This window comes from Plecotus auritus (assembly GCF_963455305.1).
Source record: "Plecotus auritus genome assembly, chromosome: 5".
Lineage (NCBI taxonomy): Eukaryota > Metazoa > Chordata > Mammalia > Chiroptera > Vespertilionidae > Plecotus > Plecotus auritus.
The window spans coordinates 68,295,130-68,310,737 of NC_137776.1; the positions used below are offsets into that span (position 1 = coordinate 68,295,130).

The 15,608-nt window shown below is 41.2% G+C and overlaps 1 protein-coding gene across 3 annotated transcripts in view; it reads right to left on the bottom strand.

The window, feature by feature from the left end:
- EPC2 (enhancer of polycomb homolog 2) overlaps nucleotides 1–15,608 on the bottom strand; it is a 134,054-nt gene that overhangs the window by 37,021 nt on the left and 81,425 nt on the right. For all 3 annotated transcript variants that reach the window (XM_080670743.1, XM_080670742.1, XM_080670741.1), the window contains exon 3: nucleotides 3,769–3,914. In XM_080670743.1, the coding sequence (XP_080526869.1) occupies nucleotides 3,769–3,914 (146 nt within the window). The remainder of the gene's footprint in view (nucleotides 1–3,768; nucleotides 3,915–15,608) is intronic.

The following is a 15,608-nucleotide window of genomic DNA, read 5'->3' on the forward strand; positions in this document are numbered from 1 at the left end:
AAATTTTAAAATAAATCCACAACCTAAAGAAACTTACAATATGGCCAAAGAGGTAAAATAACACAAATACAAATTAAACAATAAGAGAACAATATAAAAACTCTAGAACTGAGTATTAGTGCAGTAAAATGCAGGCCAGAGTCACAAGAACACTATGTGAGAGGGCCTGCAGTAGTAGTTTGAGATACAAGAATAAATTCAGAGGTCAGATACTGAAGAAAATAGCAAAAAGAATATGTAGAGGAGCAGTGAAAGAAGAGATGAAAACAGCAAGAACCAGGAAATGTGGAGGTCAATAGCATCCAATACTACAGAGATATTAAGTAGGGTACAGGCTGAGAAGAGGCTCTTGGATGACAATTTAGAAGGTCACTAACTGGTGGACCTTATAGAATTTCTATAAACTGAAATAGATTGTGGTGGTTAATCTTTTGGAAATTTAACAGTGACAGAAAAAGGAGAGATATAGGTGGTAGTTTATTAAGAAAGAAAGGGTCAAATATAGGGACCCTTGGCAGAGAATTTGGGGGCAGAGAAAAGAAATGAGAGAAGAGAAAACTGAAAATGAAATATTCCAGGAATACGCTAACACACAAGGAAAAGTCAGAATTAGAAACTTAAGAGACTAAAGGAATAAAAAAAATACATGATTCTGAGTTCTGTGAGTCACAGGAGAGAGAAGGAATACTATATAGGATCATCTGGAGTTGAGAGTAACTATCATGCTTTGGGGCCTAGAAGCTTGTCACTGAGCAAAGAGAACTAAAATAGGATAATGCTGATGTATGTGTATAGTTAATTGATTATTTACATGCTTTTTGTTTATCTGGTCCCTACTTAGAAAATAAGCTCCACAACGTGAGAACTTTTGTCACCTCTCCTGTTCACCTGAGCACTTAATAAATATTACTGACTGAATGAAAAAAAGCATGTTAAAGAACAGAGGTGAAGGTTTCTGATGATATAATTTTGGCCACCGTGAGTAATTTCTGAGCAACCATGGAAAACAGTGGAAATACCAAAAGACTGATCGAGCCTAAGATTGCTAGGAAAACCCTATCTAATAAAAGAGTAGTATGCAAATTGACCATCACTCCAACACACAAGATGGCCACCCCCATGTGGTCAAAGATGGCCGCCCCCATGTGGACACAAGATGGCCACCACAAGATGGCCAGCAGGGGAGAGCAGTTGAGGGGGACCAGGCCTGCAGAGGAGAGCAGTTGGGGGCAACCAGGCTGGCAGGGGAAGGCAGTTAGGGGCGATCAGGCCAGCAGGGGAGGGCAGTTGGTGGGAACCAAGCCTGCAGGGGAGGGAAGTTGGGGGAGACCAGGCCTGCAGGGGAGGGCAGTTGGGGAGAACCAGGCCTACAGAGGAGGACAGTTTTGGGGGGGGGGGACCCGGCCTGCAGGGGAGAGCAGTTGGGGGAGACCAGGCCGGCAGGGGAGGGCAGTTAGGGGTTACCGGGCTATCAGGGGCGGGCAGTTGGGGGTGATGAGGCCTGCAGGGGAGGACAGTTAGGGGAAATCAGGCTGGCAGGGGAGGGCAGTTTGAGGCAATTGGGCTGGCAGGGGAGCAGGTAGGCGTCGATCAGGTTGGCAGGGAGGTGGTTAGTGGGTGATCAGGCTGGCAGGCAGAAGCAGTTAGGGGCAATCAAGCAGACAGGCAGGTGAGCGGTTGGGAGCCAGCAGTCCTGGATTGTGAGAGTGATGTCTGACTGCCCGTTTAGGCCCGATCCCACTATGGCAGGGGTCCAGATTGGAGAGGGTGTAGGCTGGGCTGAGGGACACAGTTTGTATATAAAGAAAAACTCAAATTATATCTGATGCCAGTGATCAAAATCCTATAAAAATTTTAAGCATTAATTACTATGAATACCAATTTGATAATTAAAACACATTTCAAATTAAAAAAACAAGACAGACATTTTCTCAAAAATTCAGTTTTCAATGTACTTCTTTGGATAGTACACTAGATTTTACTTTCCATTAAGATATGGGGAAAAGATTGGTAGGAAGGCTAAATACGAGCAAAGTCACTTTACAATATAAAAGTTTTTAGAAATGTTCTGAAAGCTGGTAATGCCTCAGGAATTCAAAGGACTTAAGTTGGGAGTTAAGAAAATTAATGTTTGCAGGAGTAAACTAGTGAAAAGTTTTAAGACTATTTTTAAAAGTTTATTTACAGCTGTAACTTCTTATTACTTTAATAATAATTAGTACATTAATATATCACACAGGTATACCAATTGTTTTAAAATATAGTTTTAAAAAATCTAATTACAATAGCAACATGTGATTATAGTAAAATTGGAAAACAGAATGAAAATATAAAAAATCACCAATAATTCCATAACTTAAATGAAATCATTGCTGCCATTTTGTTGGACTTTCTTGTTCTTTATTTTATGCACAAGTATAAATTTAAAGGCTTTAAATAAAACTCATTTCCATTTAAACAATTCTGTATCCTGGTTTTGAAATGGCTAATTATAAAATCCTATCTAATAGAGGGAATATGCTAATTGACCCTCACACGGTCACAAAGATGATGGCGCCCACAGCCAATAAGGAGGGAATATGCTAATTGACTGCCCGCCCTCAAAGACGGCGGTTCCCACAGCCATAAGATGGCAACGCCCAGTCCCCTTAGCCCCGCCAGGGCAGCAGGCCCGTGGCAAGGCCAGGCCCGCCCCCAGGCAGGCCTGGCCACTCCGCACACCTGCCTCCGGAGTCCCCCAGTCCCCTCAGTCCCCCAGCCGGCCCAAGGTGCTGGCAAGCCTTGGCTGGCGGCTGCCCAAGACGCAGGCAAGCCTCGGATGGTGGCTGCCCAGCCACCCAGGGCTGCCCGAGGCTCAGTAACCAGAGCCGGGCGAGGCTTGCGCTGCTGGTAGTGGCAGCAGCAGAGGTGTGATTGGGCATCACCTTCCTGATCGCCGGGTTGCCTCCTGCCCCTGAGGGTTCCTGGACTTTGAGAAGGGGCAGGCCAGTTTTAGGGACCCCCCACTTCAGTGCATGAATTTTCATGCACTGGGCCTCTAGTGAACTAATAATTTTGAATGACTGTATGATATTCCACAATAAAGACAGTATGTAAGTTACTCTGAACATCACTATTTAAAAATCTTTGATATTTTCACTAATTATTATTCTTGAGAATAATTCCTAGAGATAGGATTACTAAATCAAAAGGTATAAACATTTTATACTTGACACATGCTACCTAATTACTTTTCAGAAAGACCATACCATTGTAAATTCTGTATACCAAATAAAGACTGTCTCACTAAGGAAAATTCACTACTTTATGAATAATTTTTCCTTCACTTAAAATTTTAAGTAATACATAAATAAGTAACTCTAAAATACATTTAAAATAGTAGGAGTACCTTAATATAAATCTGAGCAACTGAGCAAGATTTGGTATGAGATGCTTGCCTTAGAGACCCAAACAAGCCAATTTAGTTACTGAAGCACAAAAAGATAGCCCTATGAAAAGGATCAAGAAGATATTATAATATTGTAACTAGTATTATTTTATATCCAAACAATAAAAATGTCAGAACAGTACTCTTTATACTCCCACAGAAAGAAATTATGCTTAAGTATTCAGTTTAAGAAATATTAAAAATAGAAATTCTAGGTTGTGAGGAAAAGAAATTCAAAAGACAGTAAAACGCAATATACTTTTAGGTCTAAAGAAAATGTAAAATAAAGCTACTAATTGGATTAATTATAAGACAAAAGACATTTTTACAGTGTACAGTACCTGATTAGAACTGGCTTTTTCAAGTCTGTCAATCATAATTTCAAATTGCAAAGGCTTAATTTCCATCTTTCTGTTAAGTCTATTTAATAAGGTCTCATCTTCTGAATCCATATCATAATCTGGTTGCTCGTTGTCTAGATTAAAGGCTAGAAAAGAAAAGAAAAAGTGTTCAAATCAGGAGAAATTGTTTACATATGACCATAGAATACTCTTAAACTATAAAGCATTGACCAAAGACGAGCTCATGAGCAGACATCTATAAACTGGCTTCAAAAACAAAGGAAACAATGAAAATATAAAATTTTAATTCATATAATGTTTTAAAGTTTACTAAAAGCAATAACAAAAATATACATATTTATCGACATGTTAATTTAGTAGCACAATGAGAAGCTATGAAACAAAATTAAGAATCCAGAAATAAACTCAAGTACAAAATATAATGAAAATGGCAATTAAAATAATTAAGGACAAAACCGATTATTTAACAGGGGAGGAGCTGGCACAACAAACTAATGATAATTATCTTTAAAAAATTAAGTTTGGCCAGGGCAGTGTGGCTCAATGGTTGAGTGTCCATCGAACCAGGCGGTCACACTTTAATTCCTGGTCAGTGGACTCGATCCACAGTGGGGGGCATGCAGGAGGCAGCATCAAAGATTCTCTCTCATCATTGATGCTTCTCTCTCTCTTTCCCTTACTCTCTGAAATCAATAAAAATATATTAAAAAGTTTGATTCCTGCCATCATACCAACAAATGATATATTCATCAAATTTTATAGTAAAAAATAAAACACATAAAAATATTTTAAGAAACTGAAAGGGAAAATTGTTGTATGGGCAGGTACAAGCTCAGAAATCATAAACCTGACTAAATAAGTGCAAATACAGTAACAATAGTGTATTTTACTCATTAGACCAGCCGTGGGCAAACTATGGCCCACGGGCCGAATCCGGCCCATTCGGCTGTTCTATCCGGCCCGCGGAGCCGAAAGAGCGGAGGGTTCTCTTGCTCTCCCCTCAGCTCCTTCACCAGCAGCAGTGTTAACATGGCAACGTCGGGAAACACGGCCGCAGCTCCTTCTTCTGAGTGGGCGGATTTACATCCGCCCATTGAGTAGAAGGAACAACCTCTCAATCTTCCAGAGGCTCCTTGTAATGCCGGAGGCGTCCCCCGACATCACCCTGGGAATGCGTAGACACGTTATTGTGGTGATGTAGGGAGACACGCCCCTGGAGAGCACAGTATCAGAGCATTAGCTAAAAAGGAGACCAACAACACTGGTCCCACTGAAGTTGATGTTTTAAAGACCAAAAACCTTTCAACCCAGTCTACATTGCCATCTACATCTACGTCCCAGGCATAATTTGGAAGTTGCACTAAAGACTATGTTTAATTTACTGTTTACACATTTTGTTCTTTTCTATTTGTTTTAGTTTTAAATTATTTTATTATATTTAACTTTAATTTGAAAGGCTTTTGTACCTTTCCTTTGTTAGGCAATTTTATTTTGCCTTTGCCATCTTCAATATAAGGTATGTTATTGTGCTATGATTCCTCCATTTTTTGAAGTTTCAAATTATAATTAGTGTTTACATTCTTCTTGTTAAAATGTTTGAAATGAATAAAACTATTAAAATAATAATAATAAAAAAAGACCGTACCCTTTAATGTAATGATGTTTACTTTGAATTTATATTAGTTCACACAAACACTCCATCCATGCTTTTGTTCCGGCCCTCTGGTCCAGTTTAAGAACCCATTGTGGCCCTCAAGTCAAAAAGTTTGCCCACCCCTGCATTAGACAGACTAAGATCTAAAACTTGATGTTCAACTACTTTGGAATGAATGGAGGAAGGAGGCCTTCTGGAACACTGTGACAAAGAAATTATAAACTGATATTTATGTTTAGTTTCTATTGTAGGAATTTATCTGATAGATTTACACAGAGACAAAGACATAGAAATAAGAGTTTTAGATGTGACACTATGAGAAGTAAAAAATATAAAACAAGTAATGGACTAGAGAAATAAATGATGGTTTGTACATAAACTGAAGCCCTGAGATTAAATGAAATGACGTATGTGTATTTATATGCAATGAAACCAATCTTTATGAACATTGAGTAAAAAAAGCTAAGGTACAGCCCTAGCCAGTGTAGCTCAGTTCACTGGGCATCGTCCCTTACACCAAAAGCTTGCTGGCTTGATTTCCAGTCAAGGCACATGCCCAGGTTTTGGACTCAATCCCGGTGCGGGGACCAATGTCTCCTCACATTGATGATTCTCTTTCTCTCTCTAAAACTCAATAAAAATACTGGGAGGGGAGGGGTGCCTAAGAACAGAATGTTGTACAGTGTACTAAGCTATGTTTTTAAAAGAGGAAGGAGTGTATGTGTATAATCTTATAAATGCACAGAATATTTTATTATTTTTATTATTTTGAATCCCCACCCAAGAATATGCTTATTTATTTTAGCAAGAGGGGAAGGGAGAGAGAATCATTGATGTGAGAGAGAATATCGTATGTGCCCCGACCAGGGATAAAACCTGCAATATAGGTATGTGCCCTGACCTGGGAATTGAACCCACAACTTTTAGGGGTAAGGAACAAACACTCCAACCAACTGAGCGAAACTGGCCAGGGTTGCACAGAATATTTTTAAAGAATACTGGTAATAGTTCTCCTCTAGAAGTGGAATTGTTAGGTAGGAAGTTAGACATGAGCTGCTGGGGTGGGGACTGCCCTGGGGTTCTATACAGGGGTAAGACAACATTGCCTTCAGACCGCCTCTCTATCGGTGGCCCAGCAGCCATCAGACCACCAATGGGCAGGATGGGAACCAGCCAGTTCTTGGCATAAGCTCAGAGGAAAGCAACATGACCTCAATGTGACCTTACTAGGGTTCTGAACTAATTATAATAAAATTTGCATTGCGGTTTTGACATTAACCCCTACCCCACCCCCTGCAACAGGGTTTTCTGCATGCATTAGGGGTAAGATGCACAGAAGAAATATAGTCATATAAACGTTTTCTGTCAGTCATCCACGAATGCAAATGAAATTCTCCACCCAGAATATTTCTCTTTTAAACCATATAACCCAGGAGTTCGGGGCCATTGTCTCTCTTAACTGGCCTGCTCCTCTAAACCCCATTTTGCTTTACTTTTATTTCCATTGGCCTTAAAATCTTTTCTGCATTGATAAGAAAAACTGGGGTCCCAGCTGGTAACCCCAATTGGTAACAGAATTTTAAGTAGGAGATCAAGGATAGGGGCGAGAATTTTAAATTTTTCTATGTTCCTTTTATATGATCCCCTTTATTTTAAATGTAAAGCTTTTTAAGATTTAAAAGTAAAGGATTTTAAGCATGTGTATGTACTAATTTTTTTTATTGATTGATAAATGTTTTTTTAAATAAATCTTTATTCAGATTATTACAATTGTTTCTCCCTTTCCCCCTATAGCTCCCCTCCACCCAGTTCCCACCCCACCTTCTGCCCTTACCTCCCCCCCCACTGTCCTCATCCATAGGTGTATGATTTTTGTCCATTCTCTTCATGAACCCCCCATACCCTTTTCCCCCTGAGAATTATCAGTCCACTCCCTTTCTATGCCCCTGATTCTATTATATTCACCAGATTATTCTGTTCCTCAGGTTTTTAATTCACTTGATTTTTAGGTTCACTTGTTGATAGATATGTATTTGTTGTTCATAATTTTTATCTTTACTTTTTTCTTCTTCCTCTTCTTAAAGAACACCTTTCAGCATTTCATATAATACTGGTTTGGTGGTGATGAACTCCTTTAGCTTTTTCTTATCTGTGAAGCTCTTTATCTGCCCTTCAATTCTGAATGATAGCTTTGCTGGGTAGAGTAATCTTGGTTGTAGTTTCTTGCTATTCATCACTTTGAAAATTTCTTGCCACTCCCGTCTGGCCTGCATAGTTTCTGTTGAGAAATCAGCTGACAATCGTATGGGTGCTCCCTTGTAAGTAATTAACTGTTTTTCTCTTGCTGCTTTTAATATTCTCTGTCTTTTGCTCTTGGCATTTTAATTATGATGTGTCTTGGTGTGGTCCTCTTTGGATTCCTTTTGTTTGGGGTTCTGTGTGCTTCCTGGACTTGTAAGTCTATTTCTTTCACCAGGTGGGGGAAGTTTTCAGTCATTATTTCTTCCAATAGGTTTTCAGTATCTTGCTCTCTCTCTTCTTCTGGCACCCCCATAATTCTGATGTTGGTAAACTTGAAGTTGTCCCAGAGGCTTCTTACACTATCTTCAACTTTTTGGATTTTTTTTTTTTTTCTTTTTCGGTTGAGTGTTTTTTGCTTCTTTGTATTTCAATTCTTTGACTTGATTCTTGTGTTCCTCTAGTCTGTTGTTGGGTCTATGTATAATATTTTTTATTTCAGTCAGTGTATGTTTAATTTCTAGTTGGTCCTTTTTCATATCTTCGAGGGTCTCGTTATATTTATCGGCCTTTTCTAGGATATTCTTGAAAAGCCTTATAACCGTGGTTTTGAATTCTATATCCAGTCGTTTGTTTTCCTCCATTTCTTTCGTTTGTAATCTGTTTCTTTGACGCCGCATTTTCACTGCTTCCCTGAGTTGGTAGGGTAGATTTGTGTGCTAGGTTTCCTATATGGCCCAGTGGGTCTGCCTCCCCAGTTAACCTGAGGTGGACACTCTTGGTGCACCCCTTTGTGGACTGTGTGTACAGCCTTGTTGTAGTTAATTCTTGACTGTTGTTGGTATCACTGGGAGGAATTGACCTGCAGGCCAGTTGGCTGTAAGGATCAGCTGTGTCTATGCTGGGAGAAATTCGGTGTTGGAGACAGCCTTATAGGATTAGACTTGCCAAATTGCAATAGCCTCTGTGCTCAGCTTGGATGGGGTGGAGTCTCAGGGCGGAGCAGACAGTCTTGGTTTCCCGTCAGCCTTGCCCTTGCGCGCACGCGCGCGCCTTCAGACTCTGCCTTCCCCGGCTCCCGAGTCTCTGCCCGAGAGTCCAGATTCCCCCCACAAGAGCGTGGGTCCCCAGGGGCTCGCCTAGAACTGGGGCTCAGTGCAGTCAGAACTGGGGCTCAGTGCAGTCAGGAGCTTCTGACTACTTTCCACTAGGGAAAGCCTGTGGCAACCTCTGCAGCCTTTGTGCGCACTGGCATGCGCGCGCCTCCAGACCTCTGCCTTCCCCGGCTCCCGTGTCTCCGCCCGAGAGTCCAGATTCCCCCTGTAAGTGCGTGGGTCCCCAGGGGCTCGCCTGGAACTGGGGTTCAGTGCAGTCAGAATTGGGGTTCAGTGCAGTCAGGAGCTTCCGTCTCCCTTCTGCTAGGGAAAGCCTGTGGCAACCTCTGCAGCCTTTGTGCACACTGGCACGCGCGCCTCCAGACCCCTGCCCACCGGGGCTCCCCCGGGTCTCCGAGTCTCCGGGTGCCTTTCTCTCTACCTGACAGTCCAGACTCCCCCTGTATGAGCCTGGGTCCATGGGGTTTCGCCCGGGACTGGGGTTCAGTGCTGTCAGAACTGGGGTTCAGTGCGGTCGGGGGCTTCCTTCCCCCTTCCGCCAGAGAAAGTCAGCCAGGCTCTCAGCTGCCCTTCCTCTCTGCGCACACAAAGACCCTTTGCGGTACCTCCAATTCTCTGTGAGCTTTTCTCTTTTCTTCTAGTTGTAGAATTTTCACTCAGCCAGCTTTCCTGTGGTTCTGGATGGTGTCCGTTCTTTTAGTTGTAGTTTTGAAACTGTTGTGCGAGGCAGCAGTTTAGGTGCTTACCTATGCCGCCATCTTGGTTTCTCCTCTGTATGTACTAATTTTTAAAATATAAAGGAAAAAACAAACAAACCCTGAAGTGCCACAGAGTATGTGTTGAAATCATGTATCAAGAGTCAGTGCCAGGCAATGAAAGAGAAACCAATCACCAACAGGTTATTTAAAGACTAGAGGCCTGGTGCATGAAATTTGTGCACGGGTAGAGTTCCTAGGCCTGGCCGGCAATCAGGGCCGATCTGTGGGGTAACCAGCAGGGCGATTGGGGGACCCCCACTGCCACCCGCCATGGCTGGCCTGGCACTGCCCACTAGCTGGCCCCGCCCCCTGCTGCCACCACGGTTGGGGCCTGCGGGAGCTCCTGCGTTGAGTGTCTGCCCCCTGGTGGTCAGTGCATGTCATAACGACCAGTCATTCCACTGTTCGGTCTATTTGCATATTGGATTATCTACATATTAATGTATAAATGAATGCCCCATATTCATACTGTGTGGAAATTCCTGGCATTCTCAGATTCAGCATAGCATTCTTAAAGTTAGTTTATAACACAGTAACAGGAACAGATGTGTATATTTATATAATTTTAGTCAAGTCACCCCCTCAACAACAGATAGTACTGATGGACATAAACTATTTAAAGGCAAAAATAACTGATTATATCTGAACTGTGGTTGTTTAATAAAACTGTACCACAAATAAATGTTACCTAACATTTCTAACCTTATATAGCACTTAATATGGGCCTAGCAGTGTTCAAAGTGCTTTATATATATTAAATTATCACAACCACCCTAAATTGTTGGTAATATTTTATCTCTGAATGAGTCTTATATTCTAAAATCTGTAAAAATTTTATTGTGTTTAAGTTGTATCACATAGTATAAAATAAAGTTAATGAGAGAAGTTATAGCAATTCATGAAATGATACAAATTATTTTGTAAGTATGATTAATTTAAAATAGTCCTGAAAATAAAATTTTCTTCATCTTGATATACTGCTTATTATATGATTAGCAGTAATTCACAAGTATGCTTTAAAAAATCCAATCTGGGTGCTTTGCCCATGCTTTTCAGCCAGCAACTGCACCCTTCTGCCCAGAAGTAAATTTGCCCTGCTGAGCTATTTCTGAGTGTTCGTTTCATTCCCGTTGAGCATTTCTAATAATTTGGGGACTTGTCTGGGATTTCGCCTCTTGAGAGAGTCATCTGGACTCCCTCTCTAGGGGAGGTGCACTCCATCGTCTCATTATGGTGGCCTCTGGGAGAGGGAAACCTATGACACTCCAAGCCGGCAAGAGACTCCAGATTTCATCGGCAACACAGGGAAGGGCCCGGGAAAGGAAACCGCAGCAACCAGGTAACTATGCATAGACCAAGGTACAAACACTTCAGGGAGAAGTCAGCAGTGCCTTGATGGTCAGGACATTCTCAGAGGTTCGGTATATGTGACTGGGAAAAGGTCTGGGACATAAAGGGAGTGCGGAGTTCTGATTTGCACTTCTGTTCTCCCGCAAGGGAAATGACAAGAGAGACAAAGCAGATTTCAGGGAGTGCGACACATCTCCCAATATGGGACGTTGAGCATGAACAAACGGTCACAAGGAACTTTCCGAGGATGGGAAACAAAAATTCTAGGCCTAGGAAATACATTCCCCAAATAGTCCATTGGGAGAATGCTGAGGCTCTGGGGAAAGGCAGTCCCCAAACCAGGGACAGGAGACATCGCTCTTGCTTCAGTGGTTTTTTATACAGGGTGTTCTGTGGTGTCTGTGGGTTTGTGCACGCCTGTAAATATTGTATATAAGAAAAAGTTAATAAATAAAAAATCCAATCTGCATCAAATTCAATGACAGATTATGTGGACCCCTAAACTATGTAGATCACTAAAAAGTACTATTCTATCTTTAAAGCAATGTTGTATTTGTAAATTCACACAGTGAGTCAATGATCTGCCTTTAGTCCACAGACTAACAAATAATAAAACCAGGGATATGATATGACTAGAAGACATTTTATTTATTTATAAAATGTATTTTTTATTGTTGATAGTATTACACATATCTCCCATTTTGCCTCCTTCCCCCTGGCTTCCAGACGCCCTTCCCTCCCCCCACGTCTTCCCTACCCTATTGCCAAGAAGACATTTTAGAGGAAGATAGGGTTTTAAAAATGTTGAGAAGAATTAAGCCAGTATACTGAGTTTCTAAGTTAAACACAAGTTTTTGGAAGTTCAAGGTCATGGCTATCTATGCAAATTTTGTATGCCCATCTTTTACACAACAACCAACCTTTTTTTTTCTTTCAAATTTTAAAACATTTTAATGTATGTGACTTTATTCAATCTTTTTTATGAGTCTTTTAAATAGTTAAGATCAGTATCTTATTTTTTTAAATATATTTTTTATTGTTGATAGTATTACAGATTATCTCCATTTCTCCCCCTTTACACACCTACTAATTTTATTCATCTCTTGTTCCTCCACCTGTCACCTCTGGTTCTACATTCTTATGCTATTCTTACAAAAGGCAGTACCTTAGCTTCTAAGGCAGGGGAAGGGGCAAGAAAAATTGGGAAACAGAACAATTAATAGTGAGAATTAACAGGTCTTACAGTATGTTAAACCAGAACCAGGGCAAAGACTTGCACTAGCACTGTAAGTTTTCTGATGCTACCTGCCATTTATCTTGTCATCCAAAAACTATACAAGAACTTGATTACAGATTCAGGTATTTTATTGCTTCCAAACACCTATACAGTTCCATCTGCACCTCTTTTTACCACAGATTACATTGATTATCTCCTCTAGCAGGCCAAACAAACAAACAAACCCCAAATTCTTTAAAAATAGTGATTACTTTACTGGCTGGTATTGCTCAGTTGGTTGAAGCATTGTCTGTACACCTAAAAGGTTATGGGTTCGATCCCCAGTTGGAGCACTGTGGGAGGCTCTCTCTCTCTTTATCTCTCCCCACTTCTTCCTCTCTCTAAAATCAATTAAAAAAAAACATGTCCTCAGGTGAGAATTAAAAATTGTTATTTCTTAAATATAAATATACTAGAGGTCCAATGCACAGATTCCTGCACCGGTGGGGTCCCTCGGCCTGGCCTGTGGGGATCGGAACAAAACCAGCTCTCCAACATCCCCCGAGGGGTCCCGAATTGTGAGAGGGCAGTTCTCGGGTGACACCCCGGAATCAGGCTCCCTCCTGTCTGGTTCTGGGTGTATCACCCAGGAACCACAGCTGCCAAGTCACCACAGCTTGGCAGCTCCTGCATTGAGCGGCTGCTCCCTGGTGGTCATTGCACACCATAGCTACCGGTCGGATGGTCAAACGGTTGGATGGTCGCTTAGGCTTTTATATATATGTGGGGAAGCATGGAGCTCGGTTGGAATGTCTGTAAGGAGTATTCTCTGAAAGTTTGGGGGCCTCTGAGGGGACCTTGCTGAAGTTCCTACCCTGATTTTTCCAAATAAGTCTGATACCCCAGGGTGTTTTGTTAGAATCTCTATGTTTAGTCTTTAAAGGCCCGGCCTTGTAGAACCATATACTTTCTCAAGGATACTTACCCTGCTGATTGTATCTAGAGATTAATTTTAATTCAGGCTGTCAGGACAATAAAAGCCAAAGGAGGCAGGTGAACAGGGCTACTTGGAGGCCACAGCCAAGCAGTGCCTTAGTCCTCTCTTTTACAGAAACATGTGCCAGAGTAATCATTAATCCATCATTCAGGATCTGCCAGTCAGCCCCGGCATATATATAGAGAAGATCTCTTAAACTACAAGCAGAACATATTCTGTAAATTTTTTATTATCTTATTTTTTGAAACCCAGAAAGATTTTTCCTATTAAAAAATAAATCTTACAAATACTGAGTTAGTTTCACAAGCCAGTCAACCATGCAAAAAAAGTAAAACATTCTCTATTCCCTCTCCCCATAAAGAGGGGAAGGAGGTACAGGGGGGGCTGAAAATTTCACGATGTAGTTTATTAACAGAATCAAGATATGAACAAGGTTAAGGACAATAAGGGAATGGGTGTATGTGTAGAAGACTTCCTGTGGTAAAGTTAATTGAACAGTAAACAATTAAAGAAGAAAAATGAGAGAATTAGAGTGTGCATGATCACTATGAGAAAGAAAAAGGAAGTGGGAAGGAAAGTAGATCAGTAAGTTTCAAAGGGTGGATACCACTGTCCAAGGAAACTTGGTTACAGGGGGAACAACTACTTCTGTGTAGGTAGGGAAGTGAGCATAATCTGCTGTGTTCATATATAAGGCTTAGAGAATATATAGAACAGAGTTGGTCTAAAATAGCTGGTATAAAGAGATATTACTTCAAGTTAAAAGGACCTTTCAAAGTCCTTTAGATTGCCTTTAATTTGGATATCAGAGGCCCAATGCACAAAATTCGTTCAAGAGTAGGCCTTCCTTCCCCCAGCTGCCGGCACCGGCTTCCCTCTGGCACACGGGACCCGGGCTTCCCTCAGGCTGCTGGCAGGCACCAGGGACCCGGGATTCCCTCACAGCCCTGGCTTTGTCCAGAAGGTCGTCCGAAGGATGTCCGGTCTAATTAGCATATTACACTTTTATTATTATAGATACAGGGTGGGGCAAAAGTAGGTTTATAGTTGTGAGTTGACCTTCTACTATGGGGCTGATCCTGTCCCGATATTTGGAGATATGCTCTGCCAGTGACCAGCCAGTGGTGAGGCAAGTTTGTCTAATTCAAGGGGTAAATATTAGATTGTCTGTTGAGGAATTTCAACACCATTTTTATTAATAATGGTAGAAGACTGAAGGCTTAATTTGTAAAGGTTAATCCAGAAAGCCAGTGGACCCTGGAGTACAAGGCATGCTGAAGGAAGGTACTGGCTACATACCAAAGAAGATTAAGTGAAAGTCTACAGGTTGAATCATAAACTCTCCCACCACTGCCATCCCACTATCTCATTCCCACCCCCCAATTCAGCTATAAAAACAAAAAGTCAGCTACCCAGGAATGAAACGGAATTCTTTTTTTGGGAAAACTGACCAATTGCCCACAAACAACATTAGATAAATGACCTTATTCAAATATGGACAGTCAAGTAATCCAAATATTTGAGAAAGGACAGCTGATGGTTATTTCTATCTCTCTATTCTTCTTCCTTCCTCTCTAATATATATATTTTATATAATATATATATATATATATACACACACACACACATATATATATATACATATATATATAGATATATATACACACATATACTAGAGGCCCAGTGCACGAAATTCGTGCACTCGGGAAGGTGGGGTGTCCTTCTGCCTGCCCTGCGCCCTCTTGCAGTCTGGGAGCCCTCCGGGGATGTCTGATGGACAGGGAGCGGGTCTAAGCCTGGCAGCCGGACATCCTTAGCGCTGCTATGGAGGCAGTAGCCTTGCAGCCATGAACCCGGCTCAGGGCTTCTGGCTGAGTGGTGCTCCCACTGTGGGAGCACACTGACTACCAAGGGACAGCTCCTGCATTGACCGTCTGCCTCCTGGTGGTCAGTGTGCGTCATAGCGACCAATTGTTTGGCTGTTTGGTCAATTTGCATATTAACCTTTTATTATATAGGATTAGAAAAATAAAAAGAGCAGAAACAAGATACTATATAAAATAAACACTTAGACATCAAAAAATTGAAATTTAAAACTGTAATAGCAAAAAGTAAAGAACAGCAGATTTCTCAATAGCAACACAACAGCACAATTTTCAAAATTATGAAGGATAAAGGTTTTCAACCCAAAACTTTGTACCCAGCAAAACTATCAATAAAGTATGAGGCTAGAATAAAGGTAATTTCAGACATGCATGGTCTCAAAAATTTTTACCTTCCACTCACCCTTTCTTAGAAAGCTATCAGAAGGTGTGCTCCATTAGAATGGAGTAAATCCAAAAGGAAGAAAGCATGGAATCTAGGAAATGGGGAAATGAACACATGAGAAAAGCAAAGAAATTCCCAAGATAATGGATGATAACCAAGCAATAAGCCTAAAAGCAACCAGTCCAGAATATAGCAACATAATGAATGGTTCCAGAAAAAATAA